General features: G+C 42.5%; 3 protein-coding genes across 5 annotated transcripts; 1 reads left to right on the top strand and 2 right to left on the bottom strand.

Moving 5' to 3' along the window:
- Positions 1-2,759: 2,759 nt before the first annotated feature.
- Positions 2,760-9,598, bottom strand: LOC308323360 (uncharacterized protein; the record flags this gene model as incomplete). The annotated part of the gene is made up of 6 exons (XM_080775089.1): positions 2,760-4,191; positions 4,792-5,226; positions 5,562-5,638; positions 5,723-5,917; positions 9,228-9,319; positions 9,433-9,598. 6 exons carry the CDS (start codon positions 9,596-9,598, stop codon positions 3,654-3,656), a joined length of 1,503 nt encoding a protein of 500 aa, XP_080631215.1. The 3' UTR covers positions 2,760-3,653.
- A 1,587-nt stretch (positions 9,599-11,185) lies between these two features.
- On the bottom strand, positions 11,186-13,300 carry LOC308323276 (GPI transamidase component PIG-S-like; the record flags this gene model as incomplete). Its single annotated transcript, XM_080774996.1, has 1 exon — positions 11,186-13,300. The coding sequence occupies one exon, from the start codon at positions 13,298-13,300 to the stop codon at positions 11,588-11,590; it is 1,713 nt and encodes a 570-aa protein (XP_080631122.1). The 3' UTR covers positions 11,186-11,587.
- Positions 13,301-16,718: 3,418 nt separating this feature from the next.
- On the top strand, positions 16,719-18,990 carry LOC308324234 (uncharacterized protein). 3 transcript variants are annotated; one of them, XM_080776230.1, is made up of 4 exons: positions 16,719-16,786; positions 17,210-17,258; positions 17,724-18,110; positions 18,604-18,990. In XM_080776230.1, the coding sequence occupies exons 3-4, from the start codon at positions 17,768-17,770 to the stop codon at positions 18,813-18,815; spliced, it is 555 nt and encodes a 184-aa protein (XP_080632356.1). In that variant the 5' UTR covers positions 16,719-16,786; positions 17,210-17,258; positions 17,724-17,767; the 3' UTR covers positions 18,816-18,990. The 3 variants fall into 3 exon arrangements, with proteins under 3 accessions (XP_080632356.1, XP_080632357.1, XP_080632358.1); XM_080776231.1 differs by lacking the exon at positions 17,210-17,258 and having other exon boundaries at positions 16,725-16,786; XM_080776232.1 differs by lacking the exons at positions 16,719-16,786; positions 17,210-17,258 and having other exon boundaries at positions 17,534-18,110.
- The last annotated feature ends 1,086 nt before the right edge of the window (positions 18,991-20,076 follow it).

The raw sequence follows: 20,076 nt of genomic DNA, 5'->3' as shown, positions 1-20,076 counted from the left end.
ATGGGAATTGTAGTCTGGGTAGGAAGTGTCCATGAAATCATGGACACATTGAAATACTAAAAACACATAAAAACCTCAGTAAGGTTTTTCACCCAAACATATGTAAAATCATATGTATGAGAATGAATGGTCAACTTGACATGTAATGGTGACACTGCCCTTGTTTCTACTACAGCCACATGTAATCCAGGTACATACCATGGGGGCCTTCCGTCGCTCAGTTGAAGATAGCCGGTATTAATAGAGCCGCGTAGGTTGTATGGCACAATACGTCCCGAGCACCGTACGCCTCGTAATCTCAGGGAGCGTTCGTTGACACCGTTATACGTTTCAGCTCAGCCGAGTAGACACTCTATTATCAATACCAGCCATCTCCTGATGACCCCATCCAAGGTCACACATGACACCAAGGTCACATGATTAACCTGCAAGACATAAATAAAAACAACATTACTCTTTATCCAGATTTCATACATTGTAAAATTCATATAATATTTCTACTCAGGCTTATGTGAACACTGCAGACAGCTTTTAAGTTGCTTGATTCAGTATTTAAATATTCATTTTAGCTTTTTAGCATTTTAACTTAAAAACTGTAGTGTTCACATAAACCCGAGTAGATAATACAATGACAAAAAGTTAGTTTTTTAAAGTGAATTGTCCCTTTAAGATATTGGTAAAAAAAAATCTAAACTTCAAAATCTACATTATATAACTTGAGTCAAAGTTAAAAGGTTTTGGCATCAAAATGTACTTAAACATTTCAAATGGGACAATCTGCATACTTGGTCATTTTGAACAGAAAAACCCTTTTGAAAATAGCAGATCTAAAAGCTCACAATGTGTCACATCACATTCACAATGCATTGTGAGCTTGTAGATCAGCCATTTTCACAGACAAGACAATGCTTTTGTTGCGATCAAGGCCCAAGGCCTCAGTCACACATAAGCATATGTTCTGGGCTCTGCCTGCATGTGTTTGATTGCCCCCCAAAATCAAACACAAATGTTTGGTCAAAGCATGTGCCTCCCATTGGAAATGCATTGGGGCGGCCATTAAACAGACAAGATAAATGTTTTTTTTGTGTGATCGAGGCCCAAGGCCAAAGAACGAGTCCTATAAAAGGACAAACATTGCTGACATTGTTGTCCATTTAGTGTCACAATAAACAACAGTCTTATAAATACTCTGTTTAAACAATAAACAGTCCTATAAATCATCTTAATGTCTAAACAACAACAGTGCTCAAGGATAAAACCGTGTTTCTCAAACAAACGCTTCTTACCTTGGAACAAACAGCTCTGCTCACAGACAGCATGAAGTGGATCCCAAACCAAACAGCATGCTGGGAAAAAACATGGCGGCTCCTATTTAAATCCAAAGCCCCGCCCACTGGATCCGGTCACCTGTTCAACTAGTCCGTCCGTCATTGGTCCGTTAGTCAGAGTGATTTGTGTTTTGATCATCCACTGTTGATGTAACTGCTGTGTGCACCACACACACACACACACACACACACACTCATGCACTCACGCACGCACGCACGTGCATTATTTCACCCTTTGGTTGGTTATAAAGGCGTATATTAATAAACACAAGGACGTGTGTGTCTGTGGCTGTCTGTATCAGCCTTTATAGGTTTGTTTATTCCGCCATCTTGTTTGATATTTGTTTGAGTGTCACCACCATCAGCCTTTAACAGGTGTTCAATCAGGCAAATGAGCACCAGCAGCCATCTAGCAGCTGATGCACTCTGGGAGATGTAGTTGTTGAGACTGTAGAAGTTGTCTGAGGTGTCTTGTAGAAGATCCATGCTCCATTTATGAGTTTTAACTCAACAATAACGATTCATTATGAACTAATAACCTATAAGCTCATCAAGTGTGGTAGGACAAGGTGTCAAATCTTGAGGTCTACCCAGTGTTGAAAGCCTGATCATCAAGGCCCAGTTCCGGGCAGTAATGATACTGCCTGTGATACTGACATGATACTGATACGATGTAAAACTTTTCTCAACAATATGACCCGTAATTACATTATTAACTGTGAATTGAGCGGCTACATGTAACACATTATTACATGATTACATTATGCAAAAATCCATTATTATGTTATGCTCTCATGATGTATTACATTGTGACCTTATTAGCCTACATTATGGGCCTTTACTACATTTAGGTTATCACATTATGAACTGTTATTACATTATGTGCCGTTATTACATTATGAGTTGCTATATTAGACTCAGTATAATTATGATATTCTAACTACCATAACATCCCTGAAACTGGCACTGCTGGGAAGGCAATTCCCAGCTGCCTTTGGTCTAGACCTCTGGATTTAAGTAGAAGCGTTTATGACTGATTGGACTTGATGGCTCGTGCTGTTCTTTGGTCAAGAACTGGGGGAACCACCTGGAACTCTGTCCTGTAGTGTGAATGCAGTGATAAAATCTTCCCCGTGTCAGGCTAGTTCAGGATAAAATGCAATTATTTCACATAGCCATCTTTGTGTTTCTTTTAATACTCTAAGGCTACTGCAATGTTACAGCCGTAACGCTGCCCAAAACAAAAGTATACGCCGAGTTTAACTTATGCATTTACATTTTCGTAACACTATGTCTTCCAGCACTGTAAAATCTAAATGTTGAAAGTCATGCAACAAACATCCAATTTACACAAGAAAGAACAAACACAAATACAAAGAATATAAAATGTAGCCTACAGTCAAGTTTAATATAATACAAAGATGTTGGCATATGACACTGATGTGAACCTGTACTTTATGAACAAAAGCACAACATGTCATAATATACAATGGCTGAAAATGAGATAAGATTACATATTTATATAAAGTGCAATAAAAATAAATGCAACACAGTGAAGACCTGAACACTTACTAGACCCCAACGTACAGGGGTCTTCAACAGGGGGCGTCCTCAGGGTGTCAGCAATTCTGGGGGATGGAGTTTTAGACCAACCATCCCGATTCTCGGGGGAACATTGGCAGGGAATAGCAGATCTATAAGAGCAGATTTCAACGTGCGGCGCCATCCATGTTTTGGCCATGTCGTGACGTCATTTATGCATCCTACCTGGGTCAGTCCCCCTCCCCCATTCTGAATTCCCATAGACTTGTTTAATAATTTAATAAATAAGAACTGTATTCCAAATTAAACCAAAGAGCATGGCGGTTTGATTAATATGGATATGAAGTATCAACTGACTGAAAAAACACTAACACACTAATATTACACACCGACAAATTAGTAAACATTTCGCCAGAAACGGACTGTATCAAAAATGAATGACTATCGTAAACGATACAGAGCCACGTACCTGACAATATCGCCAGGACAGTTTATTTTTGGACCACAATTCTTATGAGATGATTCTGAGATGATCCAATTTTATTGACGTCTGGACTTCGGTACTCTATTGGCGTAGCAGAATTGGCTCAAGAGACTAAAAGCCCAATATCTCACCAGACCCGTGGCGGAAATTACCCTTTAGGCTAGTGGATAAGATGCTTCCCAGCGTACGTGGGAGACCTGGGGTTCGAATGCCGGGTGTTGCATAGACGAAAATGGTGTCCAGGCTACTGTGCAACATAGGTACAGAACACACCTCTTCTGCCTACACCAAACTATCAGCTATGCCCTTCCTAAAAAGGTCTGCATATAAAAATAGTAATAAAACCAGTCACCCTTCAGTCTGATTTGTGACAACACCTCTGGATCCCTGTAGATTCTTTCTACAGAAATGTCTTCTTGCGCACACACAACAAAGTCACACCAATGCAAGCCTGACATTAGGAGCTGGCCTTGAACTTGCCAGTAGTAGGCATGCTGTTTCTTCAAGACCGGTGAGCCATTCTTCATGGTCATGTACTTGCAGTCTACATAGCTAGATAAATTGGGACACTTGAACTCTACCAAACCGAAAGGTGGGTACTCAGAAGGATCGAAAACCTTGCCATCAGGAGAGGCTGCCAGCCAGGGAGCATCAGGGTGAATCACAAGGCCACACGGGTGATAATTGATGTTCTTCCTCTTGGCATACTCCATTGCTGCCTCCATCTCCATCGCCAGGCCCCTCTTCATGTCAGCTGTTTGTACGGTGCCCCTCAGAATTCTTGTAGCCAAATTAGTAGCTGAAGTCTGCCCCCTAACATGGCACGCCTCTCGAAACCTGTAGGTAGTGCAACAGTTCATATAATCACAGGGTCATCTTATGAGCTTGTAGATCAGCTGTTTTTGGTATTGTTGTGTAACGCGTGATTTCTTTATACGTCCGTGATTAGACATGGTAACGCCCCGCCTGCCTCTGAGGTGGTGGAAAGCCTGGGTGAGGCGATATTATATAATACAAGAGAATGACAGCTTGGCACGCGCAACAGTAACTTTTATTTTTTTAGAAGAGGCAAACATTATTGTACTGTAAAAAGGTATCTTTTCCCTTGATCTTTATCTTTTTAGTATTAGTACTATTAGACAGAAATCATTATGATTATTATGATCATCCAAATCAAATCATAGTTGTTCAATCAATTATTAAATCAAAGCAAACTGTACAAACAATATTGGTTTGCCTCTTAGTTACAAGTTACTGTCGCGTAAGTTACTGTCGCGTGGCAGGCAGGCGTTACCATGTCTAATCACGGACGTAGAAAGAAATCACACTTGATTGAGAAAGTATTAAATAGGGCTTAGAAAGAAATATAGTTCTTGGTATTCTAATTTAAAGTAAAAAAACGTTAAGCGTTAATAAAATATTCAATAGTTTCCATACCTGGAAGAGGTCAGTCTTTGCTTGCGCAGCGTCTTCCACTCCAAACTGGCACTCTGCTCCGTTGTTGCTTCCTCAATTTTCTGAGCTGTATGAAACGTGACCTGAAGAGACTTGATGTGAAGTTCTTCATGTTCACTTAGGACAAAGTCTGGTCTGGTCTGGTCAAGTCTATAATCATCCAGGGGGAGTGGGGGGAATGGTGGAGCATCTTCATGATGCAGTATGTAGCGTGTTTTCACTGGGGGGTGTTGGTAGGACAGAACACTTCCAGCCTGGACAGGTCCAAATCGGGAGTGAACCAAGGGACTATCTGCAGACATCCCCATGGTGCAGACTAATGGCCTGGACAGGGGGTCAAAGTTCTTGTATGCCTCATCAACCTTGAGCACAGACAGGTCAATGAGAGGTCCAGCAAGAGCCTTGTAGAGTGTGCTTCTGTAACACAGATGAGTGACACTAGTTGGTCAACACATTTTCTACACTCCATTTTCTAGACTCAAGAACTTTGTAGGAAGTATTTCTGCACACGTACAGGGACAGGTGTGTCGTAGCAGGCAACCAGTGCAAATAATGAGACAAAAAGGAGATTGATATACAGTGCATCCGGAAAGTATTCACACTCCTTCTAGTTAAGCGTCTTTGGGTACTCAGAAAAGCGCTATATAAGTTTGAGATATTATTATTAGTTAGGTAAAATTAGCTTAACAAAATAATCTTGTCATTGTTTATGATTGCCAGTAGACGTAAAACAGCAGTACATAATTACATACCGAATTCCTCCTTCCGATGTTCTTGTCTTCGATGGCTTCATGATGGTCATTTGGCCGACTGGACCGGGTTTAAGCCCCTATGAGTTAATTCAGGAGTGCTTAGATTTATGCTAAAATATGACATAACAAAAATAAATATATATATACCATATTTAACTCACCATGGTTCTTGGCTTATGCCACTGTTGCTCAGTTTCAGTGCAGCTGTGGACGGGGGGGACAACTTTGGCACCTGTCTCTGAGTAGTGAGCAGACTGCAGCAGGAGTGCAACGATGTGGTTGCAAAGTGCAGTTCCAGCGACACACGAACACTGATGCCGAGTCATTATGACTGGCTTTGAATGTTTCAGGACAATCTGAACATTAAAGGGAGGGAAAAAAAGAGGGAAAATTAAATTAGAAAAAATAGATTGAATTTGAATGTTTCAAATATTTTTTGGTAACACATGAGACAATGAGACAATGATAACCCAGCAGTAACTTACCTGTTGAAGACTGCTTTGATACTTACATAATAATTGAGAAGACATACCATGTAGAGAGAACACTGCCATGAACAGGCTTTGAACGAAGAACAAGTTAAAGAACATGCAATCAACAGAAAAATAGGAACGGGCCATTAACAAAAAGCTAGGCTGTGAACGGGCCATAAACGGCAACGCAGGCAGTTGACAAAAGTCAATAACTAACACCACAAGGGCTCCAGAGTGCACCCATTTTGGGGATAACATGCACCCAAAAATCTGTACAGTGCAACTACAAATTTCACTTGGTCACACTAGTGCACCTTACATTCAGCAGGTATGTCTATGTGTAGGTGCATCTTTAACAGGGGGTCCAGGAACCCTAGGGGGTCCGACTCCTCAGAGTTTCTACATGGGAGCTGTCAAATCTTTGTGCGATAGGAACCTTTCATTTTAATGTATTTTACCCTTGTATTCCCTCTGAGGGGAGCATTAGCTGAAATAGCAGATCTACAGGCTCGATAACACTCGCACCGTGAGATGTTGTGAGCTTGTAGATCAGCTATTTTCAGCAAAGAGGTTTGTTTGTTGTAGGGGGCACAAAAAAGCAGACTAAGAACACGTTTTTGAGGATTTAAGTGGTTAACTGTCTGAAAATATGAATGTTATATTTGTGTAGTGTAGTGCTGTCAAATAAATCTATGAAGCTATCTATGAAAATGTTTAATCTGCAACACAATTTTATACAATACTGTATGTAGTGGGGGCCTCAATGGCCTGAAAAACGTTGAAGACTCCTTAACTAAATGCTGTACTGGTGATGTCTTATGTACATGAAAAAGATGGGTGCACCAGTGCAACCAACTAAAACGTTAGTCTGGAGCCCTAACCCAACACTGCACCATCCCTAGCCCCTCTCGGAACCCTACATAAAGCTTTTATGAAATTTGATTTTCGCTTTAGGTAGGGTCCCTGGGGCCTATTTCACGAAACTTGGATTAGAGATTAAGCCGGGCTTTAACACATATCCTGGCTTAATATATCCTGGATCAGTGCTTAACCGGTTTCATGAAAGCTGGTTGATCTTGCCAGATTAATTTAACCAGTTAACCTGGATATGTTGAGGCTTGATTCGGTTTCATGAAAGTGATGCTACATTAGTTACCATGGAAACTTATGCTTTGGACTGAGCCTGCTCCGGACCAGGCTAACAGCCAGGTTTAACCTAATCCTGATGTCTTTACTGTTCATTAAGCAGTCAAACTGATCACAAACCAATGATGTTTTCCAGATTTATTCAATTATTATGGGTTAATGTTGCCTTATTTGTATCGGTCTGCATTAAAGGACTAATTTAAGCACTATATAAAATCAAATAACCAAAATATATAGGCTGCACAACATCATGACAGCTTGTGAGCTTGTAGATCAGCTGCTTTTGGTGAATGTTTCCCATGAATAGGTTTGCTGTCGTGCAAGTGCACGGTTAAGAATAATTATTATATTATATTATTATTCTTTGTAAAAGTGAAAACGACTAAATATTACCATTACTCATTGTTTTACAACATATTGTAACGTTTCACCCACTACAGTCCTACATACTTACACCTAGAAACCCCATTCAAACCTATTTAGGTTCATCCTACGGTGGACATGTGTGCCTGAAAAGGAATCTTTGAAATGTTTCATAGTTTTAGAAATATAGTGCTTTCAAATTTGAGACATTTATAGGCAGATAGTGGCACTTCAAAAAATCACTTTCACCTAGAAACTCCATTCACACTTTGTAAAATTCAGCTTACTGTGGAAACACATGCTGGAACTTTTTACTTTGAAATGTTTTGTAGTTTCTGAGTTATTTAACTTAAACGCCCAATGCATTCTCAATGGCAATAGCACAAACTTTGGCATGCTAAATGAACCCATGAACCTATGAACCTCACCAGTCTGGCCCCTGTCTGGAAAACAACCCCCTTCCCCAAAGGTAGCTCCCTCAGAGGAGGGAGTTATGGCCAAATATCACAATGCGACAATATCATTATGCTTACAATATTAAGAATTCTGTTTTAAGTTAATAGTAGTGGTAAAATGTAAACTATATTTTTGGGGTAGTTAATCATTCAGTCTATCCACTATTGAGAGTATGTTCTCTCTTTAATTACAGCAGCAGTATTTATTTTAGAAGCTTAAGTCCTTGTATCAGTAAGTCTTGAATAGATTAGTAAAGATAATGAGATATACAGAAGGGGGCTGTAATGCAACTATTAAGGATGCAAACTGCCTTAATACCTCATGAAGAAGAAGGATCAGTAAATCTTTGATCCACAGAAGGGGTCTAGAGACAACAAGCCAGACTGTCTATTAAGCCAGGCTTGCTGATCCCGGCTCGCCAAATCCGCCAATTCTGAGCCTCGCTTGGCTTTAGTGGAACGGAATAAACCAGGCTGTAAAGATCAGGATTTAAAAAGCCTGGCTTTGGCCTATATCCTGGATTAGTTAATCCAAGATTCGTGAAATAGGCCCCAGGTCATGCTAAGATTTTCCAATGCGATTGTTGGAACGCGGATATACACAAACTCAACCTTTCTTCGATCGGCGCGCTATTACCGCGCTTTTTATTGTGTTTGTTTACGGATGTGCGAACTATAAGTACCTTACATACCTCTGATAAAATCTCCTGTGTCGCGGAAGCCGTTAAGTATTTTTAATCCATGTTTGATTAAAAATGTCGCTTTGATTTCTTCTTGTTTATTTACCGTTTATTGTACCGCCTCCCGATGTGCGGTTGGCTTTGCGGGCTACGTCCCTGCCTATGATCTGCTCCGTCATAGCTGTAGCACCACTAGCTATAGCCAGATAGGCGGTACAATGAGGTGTCAATAAACAAGGTAGGAAGAAGCGACATTTTTAATCAATCATGGATTAAAAATACTTAACGGCTTCCGCGACACAGGAGATGTGTCGGTATGGTATGTAAGGTACTTATAGTTCGCACATTCGTAAGTCAATACATGAATAAACATGGTAAAAGCGCGCAGAAGTCCGTCTCATGGCGTGTTTACATTGTATTTGTGTGTGCGTAACTGGCGGCAGCCCAGCGTGAAACAGGACCCAATGGGTCAAGTCATAAAAGTGTCAGAAACTTTACTACATTCGGGTTCTGCTTGCGGGGCTACACCATCCCTAGATTTCACCCTACACTTAAACTGTGAGGCTTCTCGTTCTTCTTCAGTGACCTGTAGCAACAGGCTCTGATGCTGACTTCTCCTGTCAGCTTGTCTTTATTTGAAACTGTCAGACATAAAATATGACAAGATAAATAACATAGATTGACCAAGACTCATGTGTTAGTGTTCATTGTATTCTGTCAATGCAACTTGAAAGGGAAAATGAACGTGACTTACCTTCATAGTTGAATACATAACTGGAGACATACAACCTAAACCCTTTGTCCAATAACGATGTTGAAGCTTTACTGCTCGCCTTTGCGATTCTGTGGACATCAGTCACTTTCATTTTTGGCAGTTCGTCCAAGCATCTTGTGTAGAAGAACACAGCTGCGGCAGCCATGGCTGAACGAAGTAGTACACCTCAGTAAAACGATGCCTAAACCTACCCCCAGTAAAACTATGCCTAACCTTAGCCCTGGTCCAGTGCTAACAGCGAGTCTCTGGGTCGGCGGAAAAAAGCTGGGGCGAGATGGAATTGTGACGACCGGCCGGCACCGGACCTGTTACCCAGTGGTAGCTTGTAGCTGGCTGACTGACTGGCTACGTTACTACACTTAAAACTAAATAACTGAGAAACCGACAAAACAAACGATGAAAACGAACGGTACGTACATTAACAACATAAACACAGACTTGGACAAAAAAAAGTACAACAAAAACGAACAATTTAGCTTAGTTAACAGTATCGGAATAAAGCTATGATTATACTGAAGGAATTCTCCATCTGTTTTGCATAGACGCGGAAGTAAAGCGGAAGCCCCGGCCTGTGTACTTGGCTAGACTCCGCCCCTTACTAGACTTTGTGCAAGAGGAGATCCGAATCCCCCCCACAGCCCCCCCCCCCCCTTTTCCCCTCACTATATGTTTCTTTTCCATTTTTACCTCCTTTATGATGAATTCCTGTTCTGTTCTTTGTACTATATAGAAAGCTCTAAATGTTATGATGAATTGAACATGATGGACCCTCTTGTAAACCAGTGTAATGCTTAATGGTGACGTCCACTCACAGTTAACAGTCTTTGTATTGAGTTGTGCTTGAAATGTACTGTAATTCTGCAAACTGTTAATAAATATATCAATCAATCAAAACTCAATCTCTTATCAGACCCAGTGTTACATTTCTATATACAGGTTTAATGTTTGTTTTTAGTCAATTGACAATAAAGATAATTTAATGTTTGTTTTGTCACCGTTTGTTTTACATCGTCATCATTACATCATAAGCTATACCGAATTCCTTCCTCGATGTTGTAAGATCATAAGAGCGCCCCTCACTTCACATGGGTGTGATTTTTTCAGCAGATTTTTGTTCAGATTTAGTTTTAGTCTTTTTAATAACAAACCATTTAGTCTTATAGTCCTATGTCGTCTTCTGAAAATGTTTAGTCTTAGTCTAGTCTAAGACGACTAAATATCTAGTCTTTTAGTCTTTACTATTAGTATTTTACTATTAGTATTAGTATTACTATTAGTATTAGTAAAATGTTTAGTCTTAGTCAGTCTAAGACGACTAAATATCTAGTCTTTTAGTACTATTAGTATTTTACTATTAGTATTGTAGTAGTCAACAAAAACTAATTGATATTGTTGTAGTTCAGATGTTTGTGTCCCGACGGTATATAAGCTTTGATCCAAATAAAGGATAAAGTCGTGTCACACTGCATGGTGTTGAAATACACATCCTTTAATCACAAAACAAGAGGAAAATAAATATACTGTGCGGTGAAGAAAAATATCGTAAATAAATATAATCTCTCAAAAGATGCACATTTCTTTGCTGCTTCAGGTTCTCCCTTTCTTTATTTGTATTTTTTATATATTTTTTTACAAGAAACCAGGCCTGCGAGGCTGCGGGCAGATGCTCGACCCGACCGTTCAATGCCAGACACACAAAAACACAGACAGTCGAGAAGTGTGATTCAGAAAGACAACATACAAACACTATAGTGACATACAGTACTACAGTAGTGACATACAGTACAAACATTGCCTCTACAAGGGAAGAAGGACAACAAAACAACAACAAAGTATTACTTATTCACATTCATATAACGTAGCATCATCAACCCCAACACCCTTTCATCTTCTTCATCTTCTTCTTCTTGTCCACTTCTGTAATGCAGCTGTCTGTCTGTCTGTCTGTCTGTCTGTCTGTGTCTTTCTCTCTCGGGTATGGGCACTGATGACGCGGTACCTCTGGTGGTATACAGGCGTCACCCCAAAAAAGGAGAAAATAAATAAATATTTATATTACTACAGGTAGTTCTTCTGATCAAGCAATTCGTTGAAATAGACTATCCAGCCGAGCTGAAATGAGCATGTTCCTCGATCAGTCCATCTTGGCATTCTTATCCTTGCGTCGCTGACTGGCCTCAGATGACATTTTGAGCAGTGACAGCAGAACGGGCACACAGAACAACAGTACCAGTGGTATGTAGATGGCAAACCTCTGCTCATCAGATAAGTAGGAAAGACTGAAGACTGAGGGGTCAAAGAAAGCTCTCTCTGAAGCCAGGACAGCTGCTTTACTGTGCTGCAGAGCAGAGCCCAGCTTCCCGGCCTGCAGCTCAGCCACAGCCAGCTGCAGTGCAGTGACACTGCTTGATAGCTGCTGGCCAATGTCCTCATTGATGACAATGTCGCCTATGTGCTCAAGAAGCTGTGCCAGGGAGGAGAGGGTGGTAGCTGCTGTGGCAATATTCTCCACACTACGACTCCACATCAGGCGGTCAAGCTCCCAGTCGGCCAATCCTGCATTGCCACGAGGCGCCACCAAGAAGCCAGGGGGAAATTCCGGGGACAGCACGCCCAACATGAGCCGGAGTTGTGCCAGGAAGACTCCCATGACTTTAGCCATGTTGACGTTAATGTTGAAAGGACATTCATTGTGGGGCCCATAGTGAGCCTTGACATTATAGACCATGATACCGCCCCACCGCGCCGAGTGAAATGCATTGGATGCTACATCCTTCTTCCTGTGGCCGCGGATGTAAAGTGGAGAGTGGTGTGCATCGGGGACGTACAGCACAAAGTTCAACAACGGGTTGGAAGACGCAGCGTTTGAACCTAGTCTGGCTTCCAGATGGTTGATAACATGGGCCAGGCTGTCAGAGTTGAGTGTGTAGGCGTTGAGGTCAGCATTGAAAAAGGAGTTTACGCCCAGCGTAGCATAGTACAAGATCTGAGAGTCGATGCTGAAGTCGGCCACCGGGGCCAGTTTAGTAAGCAAAGGCTGGATGTAGCTCTGCACGGCACCCTCTATGTCCCATTGTAGGTTGTGCGACTTGGGGTCTGGGTTCAACAGACTGAAGGTGATGTCATATCCCGGGCTGGATTGGAAGGCTTTTGCGCCGTCAGCCTTCCAATCCAACCGGGATTCTGTACTGCTCTCCCTGTAGCCAGGGCGGTGGCGGACTCTGTCACTAAGGGCGGTGGTGATGTCGGCGTGGCTGACAGACATCACCTGCAGCACCTGTTTGACCCACGGCTCCAGCTGAGAGAGGAACTGTGTCAGAGTCTTGTTCGCTCTCATCTCCATGCCGATACGAAGCATGGCTGTTCGCCACTGACCGACATACACCGACACATCCTCGGGTAGCAATGACGACGATTCTGGAACGACATACGCAACGATGGAACCAAAACGGCTCTCGCCGAGGATGTGCAGAGAGAGATCTGCCTCCGCCGCTGTGGGCCGATTTAAAGAATCATCCTCCATGATTGTAGCCGTGCGGTACGTCGTCTCATGAATGTATTTTAAATGTGTGTCTGCGTCTACCATGTACTCCTTGTGTTGCGTCCGCGTCAACGGAAGCTTCCTCTGCTGTTCTGGGCATAGGGTTCCACCTGCAAACACTACCTCCACGTCTACTCGGAGCCGCAGCTGAAGCTTGGACAGCTCCTTCATCTGACTGACAGGTATCCACACACGTTGCGCTCCGGTGGTCCCCCACCACAGAGGGAACCCGACCACAATGACCGCCGCCGCCATGGTCAGAGCAGCCAGCTGGCCTCGTTTGCGTTCCACTTCTGTGGTCGCCATTTGATTTAGTTTGTATATTTCCAGATTATTACTGTTTTTTTACTATGATCCTAGATTACTAGGCATTTGATGTAAGTCGCTCTGGATAAAGAGCAACTGCTAAATGCCTAAATTGAAATTTGTAAATTTTACATGGCTATTATTTGCAAACTATCATAGGTCACAGAAGCACCTCCACAGCAGTTAAAATATGTAAATTTACTTTTATAATGGACGTTTATAAAGGGGTTCAGATCTGGAGTCATACGTCATAGCTATGTCATAGATTACAGGCTCATAGGATCGCAGGTTGGCCACATGAAGTTTAGATCCACACTAGTTGCACGCCTTTCCCAAGTTGATCAGGTTATGTGATTAACTGTAACTTAGTTAGTGGTCAATTTGGTAATCTGGTGTTATCAAGTTTTTCCACCCCTTCCATTGGCTCCAGGTTGCTGCCCGCACTGAGTAGAAAACACTGATGCTGGCCTAGAAGGCAACCCAAGCCCAAGGGCATGGCACTCCCTTACCTTCAAGGCCTGATCAAACCTAATCTGAGTTCCCAGAAGTTTTATTTTTCGCCACTAGGCGGGCGAGAAAGACTTCTGGGAAAAAAGGAACATATCCCTGTGAGGGAAGTAAGTTGCGCTCAGAATCTGAGCGGACACTCCCCTTTCCGGTCTGAAGCACTGTGCATACCATGAAAATAGTCCGAAGGGAATCCAATTCCAAATTGAATTGTAGTAGGCCACCACCGCTCAAGGAGCAATTGTTTCCCTTCCGTCTTATTTAGATGTAGCGCCCACTCCATGTGGAACCCGCCCCTGTCTTTTGATTCGCATTTCATTTGAAACGCAACGCACTGGGCCACGCCCCTGCTGCACAGGATCTGAGGCCAATTTTCCTAGACTAGATCAAACCCTACAACCCTGCCTGCTTGCTCAAAGGGTACACCCTGAACAACATATTTGGAATCCCCATCGATAATGTAATCGGTAGGCAGATTTCTGAACTGTCTGACAGTCTGTCCATAGCCCACCAAAGAGACACAGAGTGGATGCATGGATATTGGACCAAATATATAAGGTTGGAAATGGTGCTCATTTATCAGTTAAAACTTAATCTTCTGATTGAGTGCTATAGAGTGCTACCGTGGCTATAGTGTTCAGTAACAGGGCTCTTCCCATCTCTCCAGCTCTATAAACAGAAAATATCTTTTCAGGTGGGATTGGGATACCAATTTAAACCATTCAGAAGAGACAACCCATTTATACGCTTCAAATGTCTTCTCATTTATTTGTTTCATCCCTTAATCCTCTTAAAATGTATATCGCATTTTTTTAAACTAGACCTGTACGTGCCCTACTTGGGAACGATGCAACTTGGGAACCTAATGATATACGTTGTCATAGCACCCGTTTTAACTGTCAGCCGGTGTCCCACATGGAGATCTGTGTATGTGGCTGTGTGCCTGTGTGTGAAGACTGCAAACTGAAAAGTGTACTTGGCAATCAATTCGACCCACTGGCAGAGCCTGGTTGAGCCTCAATTGGCTGAAGCAGAGGCTGGAAATTGCACAGGTCTCTTTAGGCCCACTGGCAGAGCCTGGCCCAAGTGAAAGGAGTTGTCCTCATTAGGCCCACTGGCAGAGCCTGACCAGAGCCTTTTGTATGGTGGTTCTGGAGAACCGTGCGTCCAACCGACTCGATACCTGGCATTGCACTCCCTGTGGGGGTGTGGAATGCATGTGTCGAATGTGAAGTCGGTGGGTCAAACGGTTCTCGAGTTACGTGCATTACAACCGTACACACACGTACGAATGCACGCAGAGACGTGGCGCATTTATAGTAGGATGTATATTATATTTCCGAAAGAGCTGGAGTGTTGCAGTACTGTTACTGAACAAACACTGCAAATGATTATAATCAGAATATAAAGCTACAACATCCTTAGGAAATCCGATTCCTTATGGTAATGTAATTCAACTCAGTGCAGATCTTCCATCTGTCAAATATCATCTCACAATATTAGAATTGCAATGCACCAGCTCTTTACATTAATGTGCATGGTGAAACTCTTTGGAAGAACTTGATCTTATGGAATCCCTTCTAAGGTCAGCACATTAAAGGAGAAATCCACACCAAAACTGTACCCTGAATCAGCCTATAATCCTGTCCACTCCCAATATACATGTTGGCCTTGAATTGTTTCATAGATGCTGTTCTCCATTTTCCTCACCCCTCCCAGTGGCTCCCACCCCTCCAAATTTCTCAGACTCAGTCATCTCCATAGCTCCAATCACCACTCACATAATAAACCTCTCAATTAAACAGGGTCTTGGCCATATCACCTGATGAAGGCCTACTATTGCCAAAATGTTGTGTTTCTGTTTGTGGATGTCTGTGTTTTAAAATAAATTAAACACTGTGGAGCTGAGCCTGTGTGGACTTTGTTTTAATGTATCCATTCTACACGCTGAATACATTTTTCAATCAATCAAACCCACATACATTATAATTTGACTCAGTTAGGATGCTGGCTCCATGGTCTGGAGATTGTGGAAAACACCCAACTCTTTACTTTCAAGACTGATTTCCAGAATAACAACTACAAAACTCCAACTCACAGGTAGCCTGGAAATTCCAGCTGAACTTCGTGCCGTTAAGTGGCACAGCGGATAAATCAAATGATATCTGTAGAATTCCTAGTAGAAGTGTGCTGGTTCAAATCCAACACACTCCTAGTAGGAGGTGCTGCTGGTTCTAATAATCATTTTTTTACGTGCCAAAATCTGTCATTGACCCCCATTATACATTTCTCAAATTTGAAAGCACTATATTTCTAAAACTATGAAACATTTCATTTTCAGGCAAACATGTCCACCGTTCATGACAACCTTTGCCGCATATGTCTCTCTCCCTCCTTCCTGCCTGTCTTCACTGTAGCTATCAATAAAGCAAAGAAAAAACAAGTAAATCTTAAAAAAGATAACCCAATGTTATGTAAACAAACCAGATTGTGATGCCGTATGGTCCTCATAACTGGATGCAGAATAATTTTAAGACGATGGAAGTGCAACCTGCTCATATGACATAGTGCCTTATGAACATGTGGTAATGAAGATGCATGTCATTACACTATAGAGATTGGTGAGTATTCCCACATGGTAATATTGAGTTCATAGACCTGTATGCCTCCTATCACTTGTTTATGATGCCACTCCTCTCTGCACCTGACACACACCCACCGACACACACACACACACACACACACACACACCGACACACACACCGACACACACACACACACACACAATGGCTGTAAACGCCTCACGTGGCTCAGGTTACCTGGCCAGTCAAACGCTTGTGAAAGTCAATCCACAAACATAAAGGCTTTCTGCTGGGGGAGAGGAGGGGGGGGAGAGGGAGAGAGAGAGAGAGAGAGAGAGATGCACAGCGGACAACGTTAACGGACAGAGACAGGTGGACTGACAGACAGTACATTACAGTGAGTGTGCAGTACAGTATGTATACCATCTTTACAGTGTAAATAATTTTGTCTCAGTCAAGTAACATATAGCGATTTGTTTGCTCAAAAGCAGTGATAAAGGCAAACCGTGCATGTAACTCATGTTCATTCATACAGTAGCTCACAGGACGTACACTACAGTCATAATGGAATTCATTGCTATCAGTTGGACACCTTGCGTGTCCAAAACCGTACATTTTTATTATTTAAAAAGCATTCCAAGCTTGTAGATCTGCATTTTTTGTGTGACACTGATGATGTAGCTAGTGCATTCATTTACGGGGAAAAGAACACAGTTTTGAAATTTGGAGATATGAGGTTACCGTTTCTGCCTGACAGCTACCAATTATAGTTTTTTCTACTGCCGTAATGCTTCAAACCTTCTTTCCACTTCCTGGACAGGTGAACCGTGTATGATCAAAGAACCGGCACAAACTGCATTTGAACCAAGGTTATTACATTTTCGTTGGTTTCTGTTTTGACTGCACGTGTTTCAGAATTTCAGTTTAGTTATTGGTTACTAGTTATATAGCTGTCGAAAATAGCAAAAAAAGAGCCGATCTGCAAGCTGTAACAAGTCACAACATGCAAACTTTTAGTTTAGCTATTTTAGCTCAGTTTGAAGATTCTTGGCAACAGGCCAAGCTGTGAAACACTAGTCTTGACTCTTGTATTAAATATTGACAAAAACAAAAACTAATCACATTTTCTCTATGCTATGACAGAATAAAGTTATAGTGATAGTGTGAGTGTGTACATATACTGTCACTGAACAGATATTTTCTATAGTTTCCCTTGAAGGGGCTCCGCCAAATCTTTGTGTGATGGGGAACTTTTTCTACAAGCATCTGCAACACAATGTTATACAACATGTAGTGAGGGGGTACCTGCATGCTGCTTCATCTCTTTCTCTCAGCGTCCTTGGCCTGAAAAAACGTTTGAAGACCCGCAGACTAGAAGATGGACGCCCCTCGCCGCGGTCTGGGCCGCTGCTCGTGCGCCTTCTGGACGGCGGTGGCCTTCGACGTGTTCGGCCTCCTGGTATTGCTGACGGGCGTGTTCGCCGACGTCTTCTTCTACGACTTCCTCATCTACGCGGGAGCCATCATCATCTTCCTCAGCCTCGTCTGGTGGGTGTTCTGGTACACGGGCAACATCGACGTGCCACCCGAGGAGCTGGAGGACGACGTGGGCCTGCTGAAGAAGAAGAAAGACGGAGACCTGGGCGCCACGCTCGGGGGCGCCGTGCGCCGATTATCCAGCCGTGTGCGGAACTCGTTCCGACGGAGCGGCGTGGCGGGAGGTTTGTTAAAGTTTTTACATTGTTTAAAAAACAATAGCCACTTCTATCTATGATCTCATCACATTTGTCATGATGTCTAGGCCGTTTTTAGCCCAAGGAGTGTATTTTGTGCAAAACTAATGCTTGGAATGGATTCAGAATCATGAAAACCCCCTAGTTTGACATGTCACATGCTACTTAAAGCAAAAGGAAAGTTTGACATTTTTGCCTGCCATAGGAAGTTAATGGTATAGGGTCAACAAGAAACCCCTATTAAAAAAAAGCGCAATACTTTCAGCCAGTCAGCAAGTGGATTCATGAATGTATACATATAGGCTATAGACAATATTTTGGGCCAATAAAAAAAAGACTATAGGCCTATACCAAATTTCCCACCCGTCCACCTCGGCTGCCGGACTAAATAGCCAACACTAACATCTAAAAGGACACACCTGGTTTTAATGGATTAAAGCAGGATTGCTAGTTTTTATTTTTTACTATCATAACCTTACAGGAGCGGGAGGTGCGCAACAACAGGGTGCTGCCAGTGGGCGTTCCTTTGCGGGCGCGAGGAAGACAAAAGCGGCGCCCATTGAGGACCCTGACCCAGAGCGACCAGATGACACGCCACCACAGGTCTCCCTGGCCATGACGACGCAGGGAGGTGATACGGTGGCGAATAGGGACACACCTGTCCCCGATGCCACAGAAACCTCGCCTATATGACCCTTCAGGTCGGACAGTTTATTTCCAGCTGGAATGGCCATATGCGGCACAGAATGCATGGCGGCCCAAAGTAGTGCCACCTCTGCCTCTTATTCTAAGTTTATACATTTGGTGATAAGTATAGCTAAGTAAATTTAAGGCATAGTTCACCTAAAAAGTACTTATTTTCTATCAATTACGCACCCCATGAAGCTTTAAATTCATTTCTAAGTCAATAATTTGATTATTGGCTCAGGCATGTGACAAAATCGTCAGTGAATTCAAGGCTTCATAGGGTTTGTGATTGATAGAAAATACTAGCCTGATTGTCAGACTCTGAGAGCTGAACCAGTGCGCTCAGTCGAGTGGGCGGGGTCTATGGGCTGGAAACCAGGCTAAGAAATACTGGATAGCCATACATGTAAAAGACTGGATCATCACAGAGATCTGCATATGAAGCCGGCCAACCTAACTGGGCTGACCCGAGGCCCCACCTGGCCTACTAATTAGCAAACATGTTTCCGTTGTAATGATTTTTCTTTCTTCATATTTTGTGCTCAAACAAGACACTGATAGCTTGCCTTACGCTGTAAATGTATGTAAGAGCGTATAAGACCCTATGGGTTCACTCTTATTAAAGGTTGAATAAGTGATCTTTTTGGTTAACGCGAAAAGTAATTTGTGAAAAAGTTAAAGCTCTTGTCTACTGGATAGTACTTGCTATAGAATGGGTGGACCGTGGCCCATGACCGGACCACAGCACACCTCTCTGCGGACCCTGGGCAAATTATAGTTTTCTAAATAATAATATGATGATAAATGATAATAATTTAAAAATTAACACCTGCAAATGCAACTAATTAACATACAAGCAGGAGAAGGTATATGAAGTCTGCACACCAGATCTTTAACTCCCAAACCGTATTTAATAAATAAGAGATACGTTTTGACCCTTGGTGGTCTTTGTCAGGAATGGATCCTTGATTCCTGACATCAGGAATTGATTTGTGACGACGTTATTTTCAAATACTGTAGCTGATGTGTTTTAGCCTAGGTTTAAAGTGGTTTAACTGTGTTGATACCATGTTTACTCATTTTGCTGGGGAGGCCCCTGGAACCCACTCAAGAGGAACCCGTGGGGGTCCCCCGACCCCACTTTGAGAACCGTGTAGTTCAGAGGAGTGTTTTCTTGACTGAAATAATTGTGTGTGTGTGTCTAAGCCTATATCAGGAAGCAGTCTTATCAGCGATTACACATTAACCAGAGTGAACGATGTGCACA

The sequence above is a fragment of the Protomyctophum bolini genome (genome assembly GCF_963924005.1).
Source record: "Protomyctophum bolini genome assembly, chromosome: 11".
NCBI lineage: Eukaryota > Metazoa > Chordata > Actinopteri > Myctophiformes > Myctophidae > Protomyctophum > Protomyctophum bolini.
This window is presented reverse-complemented; position numbering and strand designations above follow the sequence as displayed.